At 45.8% G+C, this 21,942-nt stretch overlaps 1 protein-coding gene across 2 annotated transcripts in view; it reads left to right on the top strand.

Annotated features, from left to right (window-relative positions):
- Nucleotides 1-21,942, top strand: part of SPOCK2 (SPARC (osteonectin), cwcv and kazal like domains proteoglycan 2) — a 65,005-nt gene that overhangs the window by 29,833 nt on the left and 13,230 nt on the right. For both annotated transcript variants that reach the window (XM_084634842.1, XM_084634841.1), the window contains exons 3-6: nt 4,738-4,852; nt 9,553-9,667; nt 10,784-10,898; nt 12,198-12,317. In XM_084634842.1, the coding sequence (XP_084490968.1) occupies nt 4,738-4,852; nt 9,553-9,667; nt 10,784-10,898; nt 12,198-12,317 (465 nt within the window). The remainder of the gene's footprint in view (nt 1-4,737; nt 4,853-9,552; nt 9,668-10,783; nt 10,899-12,197; nt 12,318-21,942) is intronic.

The following is a 21,942-nucleotide window of genomic DNA, read 5'->3' as shown; positions in this document are numbered from 1 at the left end:
TTTGGGTAGGGATGCTGCAGCAGCTGTAATCCAGCCTGTGTTTACTATACTTCAGTGTAGAGTTAAATGATCCCCCTTGGCAACTTTTGTAAAGACACTAGATAAATGCTAGGCGTTGTTGTTTTGTTTTCATCTGCTCCTGTTGCTGATTCTCCAGCGGAAGTCAGGATCCTTATTTTGACTCCACAATGAATTGCTCTGGAAACAGGCTAGGGTTGTGAAGTCTTGGATGATTCTTGTTTCAGGTTCAGGGGGAATGTACTTGAAGAAGCAATGATCCTATCTTTATGAAGCTAGCACTAATCATACAAATGAATGAAGAAACCCACTCCAGAAATATGACAAGTAGGCTAAACTGAATCAGAATAGGTTGTATTTCAGGATTTGCTATGAGGCATCCACCTCCCTTTAAATAAATGATGATATTCTTTGAGTGTTGATCCTTCTGTCCCCCACCCCTCTGCACAGTTTTACTGCACTCCTAACAGGTACCTGAACGTTGTTCTCATTTGGGCATGATCCCTGCATTGGCTCAGGATACTGTCCCATCCTGCTGGAGGTGTGCTGTTGCCCCATTGCTATGCCTAATGCTGGATTTCCCTTCAGCCAGGGCTTAGTCTGCTGTGTGCTATTATGCAACACCATCTACACTCACTTGTGAAAGGCTGTGAAATACAAGGCATCTGCTGGTGTCAGAAGCAGTTTGATAGGCACTCTAGCTAGCAGCCAGTGCTGCCTGCCGCAGCTGTTCATCTGTCCATGAGGAAGTTCTAGGCAGTGGGAGATTGTGTTCACAGAGGATTGGACAACATCTGAGACCCAGCATGTGACGCATTAAAAAAATCTTATGTTTGTTTCTTTGCAGTGCTTGAATTGGCCCCCAAAGTGCAGTTTTTCAAACTGGAGGGACAGAAGCATGGCAGAAATTAGTTCTACCTCATTTATAGATGCATAAATTCCAAGGCCACTGCTGTGGTCCTCTAGTCGTACTTCCTGTATAGGCCACAGAACTTCCCCAAAAGAACTCCTAGAGCTTTTAGAAAAACATACATTGTTGATTTAAAAATTGCCAGTGATGGAGAATCCACCATGACCCTTGGTAAATTGTTCCAATGGTTAATTACCATCACTGTTAAAAATGTACACCTTATTTCTAGTTTGAATTTGTCTAGCTTCAACTTCCAGCCATTGGATTGTGTTACACCTTTCTCTGCTAGATTGAAGAGCCCATGATCAAATATTTGTTCTCCATGTAGGTACTTATAGACTGTCATCAAGTCACCCCTTACCCTTCTCTTTGTTAAAATAAATAAAGCTCCTAGAGTCTGTCACTGTAAGACACGTGTTCTAATTCTTTAATCATTCTCATGGCTCTTCTCTGAACCCTCTCCAGTTTATTAACATCCTTCTGGGATTGCGGGCACCAGAACTAGATATAATATTCCAGCAGCGCTAGCACGAGTGCCAAATACAGAGGTAAAATAACCTCTCTGCTCCTACTCAGTTTGGATGTTTATGCATCCAAGGATCACATTAGTACCTTTTGTCACAGGGTCACACTGAGAGCTCATGTTGAGCTGATTATCCACTACAACCCCCGATCTTTTTAAGAGTCACTGCTTCCCAAGTTAGAGTCCCCCTCCTGTAAGTATGGCCTACATTCTTTTTTCCTAGATATATACATTTACATTTAGCTGTATTAAAACACACATCATTTGCACCCAGCTTATCAAGAAATTCCAATCGCTCTGTCAGTTAACTACCTTCTTCATTGTTTACCACTCCCCCAATTTTTGTGTCATCTGCAAACTATCAGTGATGATTTTATGTCCTAGGTCATGGATAAAAATGTAAAGTAGCATAGGTCTAAGAACAGATCCTTGTGGGGGGTGGGGATGGCAGGGGAGGACTGCACTAAAAACAACCCCCCTTGATGATGATTCTCTGTTTACAGTTACATTTTAATACCTATCAGTTAGCCAGCTTTTAATCTATTTAATGTGTGTTAATTTTATATGATTAAAAAAACTAAAATCAAAATGTTGTGCAGTATCAAGTCAAATGCCTTACAGAAGTCCAAGTATATTATATCAAAACTATTACCTTTATCAACAAAACTTGTAATCTAATCAAAAAGATATCTAGTTAGTTTGACAGGATCTGTTTTCCATACACCCAGGTTAAGGGCATTAATTATATTACATTTCCTCAATTCTTTACTAATTGTGTCCCCTATCAGCCACTCCATTATCTTATGCAGGATTGATGTTAGACTGACAGGCCTATAATTACCCAGGTCATCCCATTTACCCTTTTTAAAATATTGACACACCTTTAGCTTTCTTCCAGTCTTCTGGAATTCCCCAGTGTTACAAACCTTATTGAAAATCATCATTAATAATCCAGGGATCTCCTCAGCCAGCTCTTTTAAAACTCTTGAATGCAAGTTATCTGGACCTGCTGATTTAAAAATGTCTAAATTTAGTAGCTGCTATTTAACATTCTCCTAAGATGCTAGTGGAATAGAAAGAGAGTTATCATCATCTGATATGACTGTGTCATCTGTTTTTTCCCAAATACAGAAGAGTAATATTTATTGAACACTTCTGCCTTTTCTGCATTATTATGGATAATTCTACCATTTCCATCTAGTAACTGACCACTGTTAAACATTTTTTTGTTCCTAGTATGCTTAAATAAACTCCTTATTCTCCTTAACTCTGCTGGCCATAGATTTCTTTTTGTGTCCTTTTGCTTTCCTTATCAGTGTTCTACAACTCCTAGCTTTTGATTTATATTTATTGCTACAAAATTCCTCTTTTTTCCATTTGTTATGTCTGCCTTCTCTTCCCCTCTAAACCAAGTTGGTTTTTGAACCAATATGGCCTTCTTCTTTGATAGTGGATTTTTAGGCATCTAGTAAAGTATCCTTAAACAATTCCCAATGATCATTCACATTGTCTGATTAAATTCTTTCCCCTGGCTGATTAGGTGCATAATCATTTTCAGCTTTGTAAGATTGGCCCCTTTAAAGCACTAAGTATATATAATTCTGGTCTGGACATTATTCTATTTGTACGTTATAAATGTGATCAAGTCATGATCACTTGTATCTAAGCTACCATTAATTTTAGTTCTGTGATCAGGTCCTCTTTATCTGTGAAGATGAGATCTAATATAGAATTTCGCTGTGTTGGATGCAACACTTTTTGAGTTAGGAAATTGTCATCTGTAATATTGAAAAATACCAAGGATGTTTTGGTACTGTCAACAAGAGATCTCCAGCATATGTCACTCAGTTGAAATCATGCAGCTCCTTTTCCTACACATTATAGTTAGGTGCATAAGGAGCTGGTCATCCTGTTCCCTACTCGATTTATTTGGTCTGTAACAGACATTAACGAATTTGTAGTTTTGTGCTTAGTTAGCTTTTATTGTGTTATCCATCACGTCCTGATTTGAAAAGGTCGGGCTCCTGGTCTTTAATCTGCCTGAGTATGGGGCTGCAGTGACTCAAGCTGAATCCCTCTGAGTGCTGCCCCAGCAATAAAGCAGCTCATCAGTGATTAATATCTGTTCTTGACAAGCTGACTTCTTGCTATCCTATAGATAGGACCCCAGTGAACTGATATTTTTCACAATTCAGAATGTGAGCAAATAAATACATGCCATTTTGTTGACACTATCTCTCTATGTTGTTAGTTATACTTAGCACCTTCTAAATGTTAACTCACCCTAGGCACTGTACAAACACAGAACAAAAAGAAGGTCCCTGCTACAAAGTATTTACAATCCAAGTACAAGACAAGAAAGAACAGATGGATACAGAGAGACAGACAGGTGGGGGAATGCAAGAAAACAATGAGACAGTATTGGTCAGCATGATAGGCAGAGGTCTGAGAACAGCTGTCTAACTATTGTCAAGGGTTTTGTCATCATAACAAAGGAGAATTTTAAAGATGGATTTGAAGGAGGACACTAAAGTAAATGTGAAATGACTTAACAAGGATCATTTGGAGAGTCTGCAGTAGAGCTAGGTTTGAAACTTGGATGTTCATGGCTCCCAGTCCTATGCTCAAACCACTTGACTACACTTTTCTTAAACCGCAGAACATCATGTTGTCAGATAATACAGTTTTGCAGGAGCTACCCTTTTGAAAAAGGAATGCGGGACAACCCTATGCTCTAGAACATTCTGTGTTCTGGGGAAACAGGCTTTTTACAGAACCCCATAGAATCTGTTTAACACAAAATCTTGTGTAGACCGGGTTGAAATTTTACAAATTTTGATTTTGCAACAAAATGTTTCATTGCAATTTCAGTGCATAAAACTGGACACATTATTTTGCAAAAATTTCATTCTGCTTTTTGACCAGGTATAGAGCTGGTGGAAAAAGTCCAAATTCTGATTGGAAAAAAATGGCTGAACTTTTTGAGAAATGTTCATGGTGTTTCTCACTGTACTCTAGTCCTTTCCCACTGCCAATAGTCAGCAACATATAATGTCCATATTCTAATCCATGACAAGTACCAGCTTTAAACTGACTATTACAGATGTTCATCTCCTGTGTTGTGTGCCCTCCTAAAATGAATATTAAGACACAAGACCTATGTTGAGGCAGTCATCACTGAGACTCTCCTGCCTCATTCAGGGCGGATAGTAACTGTAGCGGAGCTGGTAAGAGAGATAAGCGCTGTTTGGTATGCTAGCTATTCACCTTCTTTTTCTGTCTTCAGGTTTGGACACAACCAAGGACCCCTGCCAGAAAGTGAAGTGTAGCCGGCACAAAGTTTGCATTGCCCAGGGCTACCAGAGGGCTATGTGTATTAGCCGCAAAAAGTTAGAGCATAGGTAAGAGAGAGTCTTGGGTCTGTACAAGATTTCTGAAATGGGATTGTCTCTGTTACGATTTATTGCACTGGAGAATACAGAGGCATTCTCCTCCCCACCTCCCCCACCATCTCTCCTTTTAATACACTGATTCCAGAAATGTCCATTAGGACAAGTGATATGCTTGCATATTGTGCCAATTCCTATGGTCCGGAAAAATAGTGACATGAACAATCTCACTTGGCAAACAATGCTATAAAGGGGTAAGGTCATAGTTAATAGGTCATGCAGAGAGATGTACTCTAGTGATCATTTTTGGCAGGATCAGACTTGGACAGATGTTGTAAATGGTATTAATCCATTAATTTAAAATCAGTTCTTGAATTCGCTGCTCTTTATAATAATCTTCTTGACTCCTATGGGAGAACTTTTTCTTGTTTCCTAATTCTTACTGGTGTTTTTTTTTACTCTGCTGCACCAACGCACACTGTTTTATTATTCTGGGGTTGACTGTAAATGCAGAGTGGCTGGGAATGTTTTTTGATCTGTTTTCTTTGTTTTATAAGAAAACAGGATCAAAGCTTTTAAAAAAACAAATAACCCTAACTCTATAACAGAGATATTTTGCAAACTGACTGAGAGGGAAAGAGAAAGTGGTTTGGCCCACTTGACCACGACAATGTTTTTAACAGTGCTAAACACCAATAGGCCACATTATTGCTAAGCCAGGCCTTAAATGGGAGTGATGGACAGGTGGTTGGATGCTGTTGTAATCCACATGGTCAGCTCCTAGTGGACACAGAAATCCACGTCACATTCTCATCTTTATTCCTGTATGACAGGCAGACCCGGGGAGCCCGCACAATCTGGCATGAGCAAAGACTTTCTTAATCAACAGAGGTGAAAGTTGGCGTGGATTTTTCTATCCACTTGTGGCCAGGTAGATTCTTACCTCAAGCAGCAGTACGAGGGACAGAGCAGGAATGCTCAAAGAGCACTGGGCTTTATTGGACAGCAAAGACTGAGGATCATTTTTTTTCTGAACCTTCCTGTATCCCATACTGTAAAGTTCCTGGCTGAGTCTTTTACAACTGGCAGTGTATGCTGGGTATGGCTGTTCTTGTTGCAGGTTTGGGCTCTGAGTGGTAAAGACAGAAACCTCTCTAGGGATGTGACCATGGGGGGCCATTTAGGGATCTGGAGCAAAAATTGGGGATTGGTCCTGCTTTGAGCAGGGGGTTGGACTAGATGACCTCCTGAGGTCCCTTCCAACCCTGATATTCTATGATCATGAGTAGAAGGGACAAAACAACAATGCCAGTTGGAGGGACCTAGGCAGGCTATTAGGGTGTGGGAACATAGGTGAACCAGCCCTCCCCCTTTCTAGGAGGATGGAACTTGGAGGTAATTTGCTCTGAACCCCTCTTGTTTTCTTCAATGCCATGGATGGGCTTGGGGCAGCTCCACAGACTGGAGGTTATAATTAAAGGTGATCTTGGCGCTTAGTGTCTTCAGAGGTGATCTCCCCTTCCCCCAGGATTTGATCTTAAGAACAATGAATGCATGCCTGAAGGGCCCTGAGCGCCATAACGGAAATAGTTACCAACAGGACTCAAAAGCCTTGTCTACGCTGGCAGCAGCATGTAGGGCAGGGGTCTCAAAGTCCCGGCCCATGGGCCATCTGCGGTTCGAGAACCTCCCTGCTGCGGCCGGAGGAGGAGAGACGCGTGCAGACACGCTGCTGGCAATGTCTGCTTCAGGCACTGCTCCCCACAGCTCCCATTGGCTGGGGGGGAGAGGGACAGAGATACCATCACTAGTCGCCGGGCAGAGTCAGTCATGGAGGCAGCATCATTAGTCGCCGGGCAGAGTCAGCCATGGAGGCAGCATCACTTTTTTCCACAATGAATATAAATGAGTCAAAATAGCGAACACAGCCATCTGAGGCACGCCTTGCTGCTGTCCTGAAGGTTTCAACTGCTCAGTCACTGAGGCCAAACAGCAACAAACTGACAGAACTGAAGCGTTGCCAGGTGGCTGGCCAACACTAAAAACTCTCTGGCAGGCGAAGAATTGTATAAAGTTGTATGACCGTTTTATTATTTCTAAGAAATTTGAAATAAAAAATACAATATAAATGTTTTCTTTTCTGAACACCATCTTCAGTGACATTATTGGCCCGCTGGGAGGACTTGTGGACTGGCACTGGCCCGAAGGTAAATTGAGTTTGAGACCCCTGATGTAGGGCTACATGCCACAGCGAAAAGCAGGCTGTGATCGCACTGTGATATGTAGCTACATGCCTCAGTGAAAGGCTCTGGCAGGAGGGAGGCAGAGGAGAAAGGCTCTGGCAGGAGGGATCTGCCGGAATCTTTCCCTGATGCCTCCCCCCACCAGAGCCTTTCCCCACGGCTGGAGCTTTTCACGGTGGTGGGGAAAGGCTCTGTCATTGAGACACTATGCTGTTAAACATAGCAGTGTAGACAGGGGAGCACCGCTTGTGCGTGTTGTGAGCCATGTAGGATATATACCTTATGGTTTTTGTGTGTTTTTACTCACTAAGCAGTGCCTTACTGTTTACACTGCTGTCTATGTCTGTGCTAGGGGGTAAGCAGCGTCTGCACTCTGCAGTAAGTGTAGACATAGCCTGGCATGTTTGTGCTATGTCTGGAAGATCCCCATAGCCAGCAAAGCAAATGAAGTGGAATAGAAACCTACTCCTCCAAACTAAAGAGGAAACGAAAAGTTGTTGGGCCTTGCCTGGAATAACACTTCAGGCATAGGCTGGCAAGCAGGGTCCAAGAGAGTTCCCAGAGTCGCATGCCCTATTGTATCAATTGAATTGGAATATATGGGCCCAAAGGTGTTAACATAAACCAGTCACTGCCCAACATTAAACAGTTTTAAACAAGGTTCGGGGGTTGGTACACAAAGACCTCAGCCTGATTGGTTCCATGGCAAACAAACCATTAAAAATTCTGTTAGCCCTTTATTAAAAACACAAAAAAGGAGAAACAGTTAAAACCTTTGGAATGTAGACATTAAGGCTTTCATTTTAACAACTTTCCTTGTTCCCTTTCTCTGTAGCTGAAGAGATTTTTAGAAGGAAAAACCTTGTTTGACAGTCTTTGAGATAGTATGAAAGATGGTAATAACTGTCCTTTTTGGGGAAAAGAGAAGTTAGTTAAGATGGTCTGGAGCTGTTGTTTGTTATTGTTACAGTCTGATCCCGTTTCCTACAAGACAAACCAAACCAAACGCACACAAAAAGGGAGAGAAAGAATAGTAAGGATAGAAAATGCAGTTTCTGTCACTGGTGTTGACTCTTGCTTGCAACGTCTCTGCTGCAGAAACACAGGCCCAGTACATGGTCTTATCAGCCAGTCTGAGACTTAGCAAATTTGTACCAGCATCTGGCTGTTCAGGGCATTACATTTAGCTGCCTGTTTCTGGTCACAGACTGACAGCAGTGTTGCAACATGTTCCCCCTTGGCCATCTAAGTCAGACTCTTATAGACAGAAGAATAAAGGAGAGAAATAGGGAAGACAAGAAATATGGTGGGGAAGGAAAAGAACACACATGGGTAGAGAGTGACAAAGTCTCACATCCCAGGTGGTGGTTGGAGTTTAGCTGAAGCCAGTGGAAATGGCGATGTCATCTGGGTTCCTCTGGTCAGGACAGTTTTCAGGATTAGGATGAAGGTCTGGGGTCCCAGGAGACAGTTATGCTGGCAGACATGATGGTGAAACTCATTCCTTCCCCATCTCTTCTTTCAGCCATCCAGCATTACGGTAGCCAGTTTGACACCCTGCCTTCCCCCCCCAATGTCTCTCTCTGAGGACCCCAAACGGGGAGTAGTAGGTAGGATAGTCCATCCTCATTATTTTGTCCACCAATAGGCCTAATTTCTTACACCAATTTTAGTTCACTGATTTCTGGTCGTCTTCTCCTTATTTACCAGTGATAATCTTAACACAGCCCTTAAGTGGTATCAGTAAATCCTTTCCTGTTTAAATTAATGAAGTCTTTCCAGCTCCTTCTTACATCTTTTCTTAAACATTTTATATAACTGGTCACTGTGACAATTTATGAACTTGCACTCACTTTTTACAGTTGAGCTTCCAATTAGGTAAAGTTGTAGGCCTAGTTATCTCAGTGGCCCTCAATGGAGAAAGCCCTGCCTCACATGTACTTTGGGGTGGTGGTTTGTTCCAGTTCCAGCAGTCAGAACTACATTAACGGGACACTGATTACCACCAGGCCCCTCAGGCAGACTGGCCCTGCCTGAGCCCATTGCCATTGCACCCTACAATGTTGGTGTCTCCCCCATTTGTTTTTCTGTGGCCTTTAAGAATCGCCTTGTTCTCTCTGCTCTTGTACCACCTGCCTTCCCTAGCAGTCTTGAGACCCAGGTAAGACAATCAATTCCAGTATCACTTGGGCTTCGGTTCTAAATCTGTTGCTTCAAAGATCACTTCTCCCCCACGCTTCCTCCCCTCTCTCTCCCCAGTTTGACAGGTGGGTGAACAGCTGCCTGCAGGCTTGCAAAGTGAGAACAATTGACCACAGAATAATAAGAATAACGGATTTCTTTGGGGAACCAAAGAGCAGAAGCCTTGAGCAAGTTCTGTTGGGAAGCGAGGAGGTGTGGGAGAACCTACCTAGCACCTATCCATCTCTCTGTGTGTGTCTCTCTCTCTCCCTGTCCCCCTTTGGATAGAATCAAGCAGCCTGCCCTGAAACACCATGGAAACAAAGAAAGCTTTTGCAAACCATGTTACATGACCCAGCTCGCATCTGTCTGCGGCACTGATGGACACACTTACAGCTCTGTGGTGAGTGGGGTGGAAAAGGCTCATATACGGATAAGGAGCGTGGGTGTCAAAGGGTTGGCTGTGGGGAGCGGCTGTGCTTCATGGCTTCCAGTGAAGAGCCAGCTATAGTAGTGCGGCTCAGGTCTGCATTGGTGTTCACAGCTATATCTGCGACAGTTCCCTAGCCACACTCCCTGGCTTTGGTACAGAGGCACAGGAACGACTGAGGAATTTGGCTCAGTTGTCCATGAGGGGAGTACCAGGCGGGGTGACGTGAGCTCATGCTGGGGACGTGGTATCACTCAGTGCTGGATTCTGCATGGTGGTGTGGTGGTAACATTAGCAGTGGGTATACTGTGCATTATGTACAGTACATCAAAGCTTTACAGGGCAGCATGGCCCAGTAGTGAATCACAGCTCGTTTGGGAAAGCTGTGCTGACCTCATTTTGTTGCCTGTAGATCTGGTAACTAGGAGATGGGAGTCTCTATCAGTTAAGCCTTTATCCTCCGCTTTCAGAGCTGCCAGAAAAGTGCATGCACTTCCTCACAGATTTCTAAGTGGGTATAGCCTACACCCTGATTTAGCAGGGCTGCAAGAAACCCACCTTACTCAGGGAGCTCAGTACCAAGAGCCTGCTAGTTAGAGTGGGGATGAAATAACAGAAAGCAAGGTTGATTGGAATGCTCTGGCCTGTATGGTTCTGCATAGACAATATTGCTGATTGGGTAGAAGGTGGTCCCTGCAGAGACCTCTTCTGCTCCTGGACTTGGGCTTGCTTGAAAAGGTTACACAAAAGTCAACGCAAGATTAGTGGAATGGACTGACTCTATTAATGGAGCCTTGCTTTTTGGAACAAGCCCTGGGGAGTGTGGAAACATAAAACTCAGAAGACCACATTTCTATAGGGCCCCTGCTTAGTTATGCATATTCTGGAGGTGGTGGGTCGGCTCCCTGCTCTCACACCTGTAACCTGGTGGGGCTTTGCACTCAGGTGGGATCATGCTTGTTACCCAGGGGATTGATTGGCGTTTCCTTTGTCATCCAAGAATCAAACATGGTTTGGGTGGTGTGAGCTGCAGAGTACTCAGAACGGGATCATGCTTATTACACTGACTCTTCCTGCTCCTTCTCTCAGTGTAAACTGGAGCAGCAAGCCTGCCTGACCAGCAAGCAGCTGACAGTGAAGTGTGAGGGCCAGTGCCCCTGCCCGACCGAGCATGGCCCCACCTCAACCACAGATGTCAAACAAGGTAAGAGAGAGGCTGCTATCTAGTTTGTTTTATTCCCCATGGACATAAAATAAATAAGCAAAGTGCGTGTCCTGTGATGGGGAGGACAGGACACAAAACATAGTGTGCCAGCAGAGCTGGTCTTGGGCTCGTGGACTAGGTCAGTGAGATAGTTCCTTACCCTCCATCTCCCAAACAAAATACGTGAGAGAGCCCATCTCCTGCTGCGGGAGAAGTGGAGCCTAGCTGCTTCTGCTAGAGTCAGTGTGCATAATTTGAAATGTTTTCCAGGGACAATTCTGTAAAGCAGAAGGCAGTTCAGTAGCCACTAAGACTCCTCAGCCATTGGGCTTTGTGTACCATATTACTTCTGCACGTCAGTACCTTGGACGCTAAATAAATAATCAATAGTGATAAGAGAGGAGAAGGCAAATGGAGGGTCAGCTCCAATGAATGGCAAAACTTCCTTTGACTACAGTGGGAGCTGTCTTGGCTCTAAAGGCAGAGCCTGTAGTAGTGAGAGGGAGTCTAACAGACACAGAAGGGAGAGCAAGAGGTGAAGGCACAAAGCAGGAAGAAGGAGAAAAGAATAGAAATCAAAGGAGTTACAAGAGAGAATGAGAGAGGAGAAAAGATGAGTGCATGAGGGACAGTACGGACAGGAGTCCAGTGAGATGGACGATGTTGTAACAATATGGAAGTGCCAGCAGACACATTCAGGCAGCATACTGTTTCCTGGAGCGAACTGTTTGGAAGAGATACCTCCTGGGGATCTGTCTGAGAAGCCAGGAGGTCGAAGAAGCCAAGTTGTAAGCAGCTCCAGTAGAGCTAGAGTTTGTTCATTAACCCTGCGTCAGAGTGATCTCTTATATGACAGAAGATCTAGGCGCAACTAAGCATAGAACAGCTGTGGAGAAAAGGAGCCGAGAGAGAGAGAGAAGTCATCCAAGGACAGGCTAAGTGCCCAGCCCAGAAACCTGGGGAAGGTGTGAGGGTGGTGGAGCCAGCGAAGATTGGGAGAGTGTTGGTTGTTGTGGGGGTCACTAGCTGGAGGAGTGCATTCGTTAGGGGAGACCTTTTGGGACTGCCTACCCATCTTTCTCCTTTTACTTCTCTTCACCCTAGAGACTATGACAACAGGCCTCCTTTATCACCATCCCCAGAAATGGTGGGTACCTCTGTTTCCATGCTCCCAAAGCCATGTTTGGGCCCCATGCTAGGTAACTACCCTAGCTATCCAGTAATGGCATCCATTTCCATCCTCCCAGCCCTTGCTGGCGGTTGGGATGCTTGTTTAATAGTTTGCCATTTAATTTCCAGAGACTTGTACCGGGCAGGACTTAGCAGACCTGGGGGACCGTCTGCGGGACTGGTTCCAGCTCCTACATGAGAATTCCAAGCAGAACAGTTCTGGAAACCCAGGGGCCAATCCAGTGAATGGTACGGAAACTGTAGATCTGTCATTTATGGACACACTAACCCCCTCCCTCATGCTGGTTGTGATGAAACAGGAACAAAGGTCGGCAGAGTGATGGAGACTCTGCTCAGTGCAGTCAGGTCTGGTGCATGCATTTCAGTTTGCTAACTTCAGTGTCCATTAGTTCCATTCTTGGTGCCTCTGTGGCAGAGTGGGCTGAAATGCAGACCATGATTAATATGGTGTAGGATTTCTCATATTGGGGCACTGCAGTTGAACCTTTGCCCCTTATCCAATATGGATAGCCACTATCCTACCATATAACTGCTAAGCATCCAGACACCTGCTTCTCTTGCCTCTTGTCACTAGTTTAATGGTGACACAGGCATATCTTTAATACAGTATCACCCTATCTCAAAAAGAACGCAGCAGAAAAAGGAAGGTCCAGCGAAAGGCCATATAAATAATTACTTTTCTCCCCATAAAGGGGAGGGAAGTATGTAGATTGAGATGATTTCCTTTAGAGAAGGCAGATAAAGAGGCTGTTGTTAGAGGTATATAATAACAAACAGTAAATGTGGTATAAAGAAGGTGAATCAGGTGCTACTATTTATTCATGTGTTCAGCTACGTATATGGCCCCCATTCATGCACTATCTGAGCACCTCAGTCTGTGATATATTTCTCCTCGCAACACCTTTATGAAATAGGTGAGTGCTATTAACCCTGTTTTACAGATGGGGATTGAGGCACAGAAAGCCTAATGACTTGCCCATGGTCACACAGGAAGTCTGTGGCAGAACTGGGAGTTGAACCCTGTTAGAGAGCTTATTCCTTCACTCTCCCACTTCCCTGCTCCTTCTCACATGAACAGAGAGCAACAATACCCGAAGTCCGAAGGTGCAAACAATTCGATGTTTATTGGGGTGAACTTCCAGCAAGCTTAAATACAAGTTCCTTTTCCTTATTTCTGAATCCCAACTTACTTCCTGTTTGCCCCTAATTTATACAGTAATATTCTTAGCTATACCTTAACCAATCATTCTACTAAAATTTAACTAACCAATCCTAACATTGTAACATGATTATGTAACCAATTATATCCCACCACCTTAATTAGTTTACACCCAGCAAAATTAATTATACAGCAGACAGGAACAATCACAGAATCAGACAGTGATTATACAGACAAACAATAGCAAAGTGGGAACTATAATGGCAAGACAATACAGACTAACACGGCTGTTACTCTGAAACCTGTCAGTATTGATAAGTGAGTTCTTGCCAGACAGGATGCTATCAAACTAAGTTTTCTTTTACATTTTCTAGTCACTTTCCTTTCTCTGGTGCTGATAGGCACTATCAGGACAGGATTGTATTCCTAACAGCCCAATAGCACCTTCTTTCCATACTTTGGAATGTGAGGATGTGACCGGTCGCTTCCCAGCTTATGGCTGCCTCTGTCGCTTAGCCAAAGGCCTTAGCCTAAGAACAGGGCCCCAGACTGTCACAGTAAGAGAAGGACCTTACACTGGCAGACAGTGATTTTGATTCTTTCTTTTATACCTCTAACTAGCCAAGTGATAAAAATACGCCTAAATTCTTAAAGTACAGGCCTTTACAGACAGGCCTGAATATCTATATCCTAACACTCCACCCCTTTTTTTCTTTTTCTTTTGGGATCCTCCTGCCCAGGTATCCCTGGAAAAGCATAGGACATATGGTGACACATTTCCTGATAGGGCCAGGCATCAAGGTGGAAGGTGTCTGCTCCATCTGTCCCACTGCCCCTTGTGTAGTACCATGCCCTGCACCTTCTCTCGTACGGGCATACCACACCTATTCCAATTAGTGTTCCAGACTTCCCAGTATAGTGGGCCCGAGAAGGTTGGGTCCGGGTTGTCTAGTACACATAGGTGGGGGGGGGCTTACTACATTACTTATAGGTTATAATTAGTGGCTGTTCTCTAGGGGGTTGTGCCCCCCTTGATCGTTTCCATATGCAATGTAACACACATATAGTTAACAATACACTAGCTGCTATGATAATCCACAGCAACACCGAGCGTCCTGACCACTGCAGTATGGTCCAACATCCTGGCCACCACCAAAAACACTGCTTCTCCTCCTTTGATAAGGTTAAAATTTTGTCAGCGCCATCCTGTAGTATGTATTGTAAGTGTGAACAACTGTTGGTGCTTGCAGCAAGTTGCTCTTGTAATCTTTGTGTACTTTTGTCCATATTGTGTGTCTATTGAATATCCACAGTGAAATTTGGTATCGTCCAAACCAATTCAACTACTTGGTACGGCATGGGGTAGTAGGTGCCGCTTTGATTGTTTACAACGATGAAGTCCACTGATCCATTGGTGCACCATAGTCCAGGTGGCAGTGTATAGAAGTTTATAATTTTGGTCATATACTGGAAGGATTTTGCCTCCTAGTGTTATGTTGCAGGATTGCATACATTCCCAACAGAATACACCGTACCCCATATACATTACCCCTAAATGCCCCCCCTTTGCAATAGGCCATTGATCCTGCTCCTCCATAGTCATAGGAGAGGGGCACATCCATATTCCTCCTCTGGATATACAACTGCTTAATGTGATGACAGTCCAATTTACACCATTCCAGCCCCCCCACCTATTCCCTAGTGGCTCCCAACGTGCTCCCCCTTCCCTACTAACTCCCATAGGGTTCAAGGGAACCACCTTATTTGCATTTCCTTCCCATGGTATCATAGTAACAATTACACAAGAACTGTCCCCACAGGTCGGGGATGTTATTTTCCAGGTAGATGAGTATGTTTTTGCAATTGTGGATAGATATGGGCTAGCCTCCTGATTTAATACTGAAGGCCATTGTTCTGACCAAGCATCTCTCATAATATCCATTAACATTATTAACTGAGCATTTTGAATACCTACGCACACTTCTCCCCATGTTAGTCTTCTGAAGCCATCCTCTACCCATGTCAACAGGTCCCCTGCCCAATGAGTTAACTGCAAGTTTACCTCTACTGCTGTCCTCCACCCTGTGGCAACTGCTGATAGTTGCTGTGCCATTAATTCATTAATTTGTTGTTGAAATTTCACATTTTGGCTTACTAATTGTTTGGTTACCCACTCGTTCCCCAGATTCCATGTACCCAGCATAGTGTTCCCCGCTGCCCACAATCCCCTTTTCCGACGACAATTCCAGGTGTGTCCCCTCACCCATGCATTGAATTGTTGTTTCAATCCTTTTATGTACATACTACAATTAGGATGGATTTGGTCCACCCACCATTCCTTGGGGCGTCCCACCCCTGGAATAGAGTGAAAGGACGCGTTAAAAAGTGCTGGCTGCACCTGCTCCCACAATGGCTCCCATACATTTGCTCGTCGGGGAATATTCTTGGCTCCAGGCTGTGGCCACTTTAAATTTGGATTCTTCCAACTTGGCATCCATATCACCTGTAGGGTTACATTCTGTAAAATGGTTAACTCATCATACACCTAGGGTCCCAAAGGGGATTTTACGCCTAATGTAATATGTACATAACAATCACACCTTCGGGGATTATCTTCCATGGAAGTACCATTGTGGTTACATATGGTAACATCACACCCTAAATGTGAGGCCCTATTTTCCCAAGAGGGTTCATTTGCTCCAGGAGACCAGAGGGTTATATTCTTTGGACCCTCTGTAACAAACCACATAGCTGGGTAACTGTGTTTTCCACTATCGTTAATCATGGCAGCACCCAGGGATTACCATGCGATATTTCCTGATAAATTTGATATTCTCCACATGGTTGGGATTCCCCCATCTAATCCATAAACCAACACTGCCAAATTCCTGTTGGAGTATTAGTGGTACATCTTTCTAGGGGGAGATTCTCATAGTCTTCATTAGCTTTATTACCACAGGTTGCATGTGTAGCCGTCCATGTGTTTCCTCCTTTTGACACTTCACATAGTGGGATCTGAATAGAATTTGTAAATGTGACAATTGTGATTAGCACTAGTAATTGTTCCATCCAGGGCCAGGGAATTTTCATCCTTTTCTCCTTTTTGAATTAACCTGTAATACACACATAACAAAATTTACACGTCCCCTTTCCCAGTCCCCTGTTTGTACCTTTTTATTTGCGTGCAGTGGACCCACTCCCATCCTCCATTCTCTGTACCCAGTAATAGCAGACTGGGCCCTAATTGGTCAAGGACAAGATAGGGGCCCTTCCATTTAGGAGCTGGGAATGGATGGTGTTGACCTGGAGTCTTGTACATCACTAGATCTCCCACCATGGGTAGATTACGCTCCCCAGGCAGGTCATACCATGCTTTAACTCTTGCTGCTCCTTGCTCGTCTCGCCAGGCCACCGCCTGCTGTACTTGTTTTACATGGTCAATTAAAGTTAAAATCCATTCTTGTGTTAAGCCATGTGTAGTGACTTCCCCAGGTACTGCGGTAAGTAGATTTTCCCACCGTTCCATAGGCCTTCCCATGAGAGCTTCATATGGAGAAAATCCTGTGCCCTTTGAGTCTCGGGCCCTTATTCTCATTAAGACAAAGGGCAGTAACTGTGACCAGTTTTTTCCTCCGACTTCCACTCCCTTTCTTAGCTCACTTTTAACGGTGCGGTTCATGCGTTCCCCCTGCCCCGCAGCCTGGGGGTGGTCAGCAATATGGAACAACTGTGTGATTCCAGTGAGGGCTGATAGCTCCCCTAACAGATCTGACTGAAAAGCAGCTCCTTGGTCTGAGTCAATCACCTTCGGAACCCCCCAGCGAGTGAATACCTCATTTACCAGTATTGCAGCAGTTACCCGGGCAGTTTGATACTTTGTGGGGAAAGCTTCCACCCACCGGCTGAAAGCATCCACTACCACCAACATGAATCGGTTTTTCCTGTGATCTGGTGGTAGGGGTCCTGTGTAATCAATTTGTATTCTTTCCCATGGTCCCCTTGGGGCTTGTCTCATTAATTCTCCCCTTAGCACCTTGTGAGGTGGGCTGTGCCTGGCACAGTCCAAACAACGTTCCAGATGTGATTTTAAATCAGCTGCCATTCCTGGCCACCAGCACAACCTTTTTAAAGTTCCCAGTGCCTCCTCAAACCCGGGGTGTCCCCCTGCCAAGCTCCCATGCACCCAGCTTAAGAAAGCCGTCTGACTTCCCTGAGGGCACAACATTACCGGTCCCTCAGTTGTTAAGACACACCAAATCCCTTCCATTAGTTCCACCTTTGGCACATGCCTGTCCCCAAGTTTCATGATGCCTTCCAGTCCTGGGTCAGATTCCTGTAACTCTCGAATTCGCCCTCCCCAATCTGTATCCACCCCGCTTCTTGTTAACACTGTGACAGGCACTCTCTCTTCTGGCTCCCAGGGCCATGGGGGTGCCTCTGTTGCAGCCCGCTTGGCCTCTACATCGGCCAGATTATTCCCTTTGCTTAGGGGTCCTGTTTTCTTGTGTGCCTTTACCTTTACCACATTGATCCGTGTAAAACAGTGACTCAGCTCCTCCACTCGCTTCCACCAGGTAGCATGCTTGATTGTGGAGCCATCTGTTGCCCTGAAATGATTATCTGCCCACCATCTCAGCATTAATGTGGCACCACGAAATACATAATCTGAATCTACCACCACCCAACATTCTGCCTCAAATTTGGGATCCACTTCATTTAAAGCTGTTAGCAAGGCTGCCAGTTCTGCCTCCTGAGCTGACTTCGCTTCTAGTGAGAAACCAATGGTGCTGACTGACTCATTGCCTCTGATTCCCACAACAGCTAAGCCTGCAGTTTTCCGTCCCCCTTGATACATACAACTTCCATCCAAAAACCATACCAGTGTCCCCTCCTTTACCTGATTGGGGTTAGCCGCCCGAAACACCTGATGTTGGGTTTTACCTGGGCTGGCTTCACATTGGTGTGGGGTGCCAGCCAGATGTAATCCAGCTACCCAGACTATGGGTTCCTTTAACACCTCTGCTTTAATGTTTTCTGCCTGTAGAGCCAGCAACCATTTAGCAATACGCTGCCCACTCACTTGTCCCTGTAAGATAGTGTGCATGTTTAACAGCCACAGGGGGTCATGATGAGATCGGACTATGACTTTCTGCATTCCCATAAGGTATTTAAATTTCCCTACCCCCCAGTAGGAGCACAACAGCACCTTTTCACACCACCCATACTTCAATTCCACAGCACTCAAAAGTCGAGAGGCAAAGGCCACAGGTCGGTCCTTTGCTCCATACTCCTGTGTTAATGCACAACCAATGGTAGTGTCTGATACCAAAGGATACAGATAAAAGAATTTCTCCCCATCTGGGGAGGCCAGCACTGGCCAGGTTTTCCTTTAGCACTCTCACTGCCTCAGTACACTCTTCTGACCACTCCCAAGTTGAGGCTCGGGTTAGGTCAAATAGAGGCTGGGCTATTTCTGCATAATTGGCCACAAAATCCCTGCAAAATCCAGTTAGACCCAGAAAACTTTGCAAGCTTTTAACATCCGTAGGCAGTGGCAGGGACTGGATCAGTTGTACCCGTCCCTTATCGATTTCCCTTCCCATCTGAGACACTTCCACTCCTAAGTAGGTCACTCTTGTCTGTCCCATCTGAGCCTTTTTCCCATTGACCTTCAATCCTGCTCTTGCCAAAGCTTGCAGGACCTGCTCGGTTAGTTCCCTGTCTTCTTCCTCTGTCCCTGACATTAGCAACAGGTCGTCTACATATTGTATGCACCTTGCTGAATCCACCCCCTCCAGAGCCTGTCTCATGTATCTGTGAAAAATTGCAGGGGAGTCCCTATATCCCTGGGGTAGGACTGTCCAGCAGAACTGTCTGCCCTCCCATGTGAAAGCAGTTTTATACTGACATGAGGTAGCTAGTGGCAGAGACTAAAACCCATTAGCTATGTCCAAAACAGTGAAAATTCGGAATTGGGGTCCAATACGGGCCAACATTTCAGGGTATGCTGCCACCACTGAGGCTGGTGAATTGGCCAGAGCAGTTAGTGCCCTGTAATCCACAGTAAGACGCCAGGTACCGTTTGGCTTCTTCACGGGCCACACAGCAGCATTACAAGGGGATGCAACTGCCCGAATCAGTCCCCTCTGTTCCAACTCCCCAGTAGTTGCCCCCACCTCTGCCAATGCCTCCCGAGGAATAGGGTACTGTTTCTGTGGGGGAGGGTCCCCTCCGTCCATCAGTACCTCCATGCGGCCCCTACCACAATCCAGGTTATCCTTCGCCCACACAGGGATGTGTTCCCACCCAGCCGGGGGTGGTGGGAGGGCATGTGCCGCCTTAATGGTCATAGTGGCTATCCCCATGGGAATGGTATAGCCCTGACCGTCCTGCGTTTGCCCCAGTAAACACACCCAATTGGCTAAATCCAGTACGAGTCCCAGTTTGTGTAAATCTCCTGCCCCCAACAGATTAAGCATATCATTACAACCCCACATAATCTCCCCTTCCCCCCAGATTCCTTTGATTTGTCCCCGCCTCAGGGTTAACTGTGTCTCCCCTCCTGTTGCCCCTACAATTGTCACAGTCCCTTCTGAGGGTCTCCCCTGCCGCCATGTGGTTAAACTGATGGCTGCTCCAGTGTCTATCAAAAAATCCCTCATGGGACTCCCTTCGATTGCCCCCTGGAGCGTAGGGCGACCAGACGCATCCCGTCCTAAATTGAGAACATGGACAGGACACCTCCCAGGGCACCCCTAAGTTGCAGCACCCACCTCTGTCCCTCCCACTGGTTCATGAGGGGACCGGGGGTCCTGGCACCGAACGCATTCCTGTCTCCATGCAAAATTGTGTGTCTGGCATTTCAGGCAGTCCCAGTCCCTTGGCCTCCGGGACCACTTTCCCCCTGATCTGGTAAGATCGTGGGTAGTCAGTTTAGCCTGCAGTCTCTGGATCCGTTGCTCTATAGCTGCCCGCTCGTCCCTGACTAGCCCCCCAAAGCCACGAACTCTCCCTCTACCTCCTCCTCTCCAGGCTGACCCACTCCTTTCCACCTTGTATTGATCCCCCGCAGTAATAGCATGGACTGGCTCTTCCCCCTGATGCATCTGCGTCCACACATCTGCCTGTTCCAGAAACTGGGGTAGCTGATTGGGAGCAAGTTCAGGGTGCTGCAACCTTAAATGCCCCACGAACTGCGGATTACTCAGCTCCAACCATTTCTCCAGCAATTCCACACCCCTACCCTGCTCCATACCCCCACCAGGTCCCGGTGCCCCTGCCTGTGGCAGCACCCATGGACCATCCAGGGGATCCACCCAGCACCGTGCCCAGGCCTGTATGCGATTAAGTGTATCCCGCCCTGTTTCCCCAGGGATTCGCTTCATCTTATTCATCCCTGCAGTACGAGAGTACACCCCAAACAAGTGTTTTGCCACCTGTCCGGGGATTAGAAATGGGTGTGCCACTCCTGCCACATCGATTCCCAAGGTACCTCGTCCCAAAAGACTACGCCATAAGATCACCTGGTCCTCACGAGTTAGACCCTCCATCTCCCTGCCCACCTCCACTAGCCAGAGCACAAACTGATCCCAATCATTCCGGGGTACCTTTCCCAAGCGGCCCAGTACTGCCTCCCGGTCCTTCAGGGACAAGGGGCGGATTTCTGCCTGTTCTACTACTTGTGGGGCATGGTCCCCCCACCCTGCAACCGGGGCCACTATTCCTGCCTCCTGCAGTTCCTCCCGGGTAGCCTCTCTCGCAGGGGCTGTAACTGTGGATCGCCGGCTTACAACATCCAACGGCAGTGGTGGGTACAGTGTTTTTTCAGGGTAGGGTGGTGGAGATGTCTCCTTCAGTTCCATTAGTGGGGCGGATGGTTTGGGGTCCCTAAGTCCATTGCCCCCATGTTTACAATGATACAATTCCTCCTCTAAGTCTCCTACTCTCCCCAGCAGTTCATCCCTCTCTCTCCGGATTGCCTCACAAGACTCCTCTGTCCGTGCAGCAGCCCGTGCCTTCAAATCTGCTACCTCTACTGCTAACACAGATTTTTCTGTTAAAATCCGTTGCTGATCCACAATCCCCTCCAAATCCTTAATGTGTTGGAGGAGATCAGCTTCCCTTTTTACCCAGTATGCCATCCCAGCACACAAACCTTGTAATACCATTCCCTTTTTCCTACACTCCTTTCCCTTGGGGTCTCCCAAAACCTCTCCCATCTCCTTCTCAATCTCATCCCAGGTGAGCCCCTGCACCTGGTATGGGCCCTGATTCTTCCTTATCCATTTGTTCAAAAAATCCGTTACCCCAGCTTGCCAGAACCCGCAACTACCATCATGAGAGTTCGCCATACCCCCTCCAAGCAGCTGCGTGGACTGTTGGGGAGGGGGACTTACAGGCTGCCACTCACCTATCCAATGTGATGTATCCAAGTCCCAGCACCAAGATGTTAGAGAGCTTATTCCTTCACTCTCCCACTTCCCTGGTCCTTCTCACATGAACAGAGAGCAACAATACCCGAAGTCCGAAGGTGCAAACAATTCGATGTTTATTGGGGTGAACTTCCAGCAAGCTTAAATACAAGTTCCTTTTCCTTATTTCCGAATCCCAACTTACTTCCTGTTTGCCCCTAATTTATACAGTAATATTCTTAGCTATACCTTAACCAATCATTCTACTAAAATTTAACTAACC

This window comes from Lepidochelys olivacea (assembly GCF_965140295.1).
Source record: "Lepidochelys olivacea isolate rLepOli2 genome assembly, chromosome: 7".
Classification (NCBI taxonomy): Eukaryota; Metazoa; Chordata; order Testudines; family Cheloniidae; genus Lepidochelys; species Lepidochelys olivacea.
This window is presented reverse-complemented; position numbering and strand designations above follow the sequence as displayed.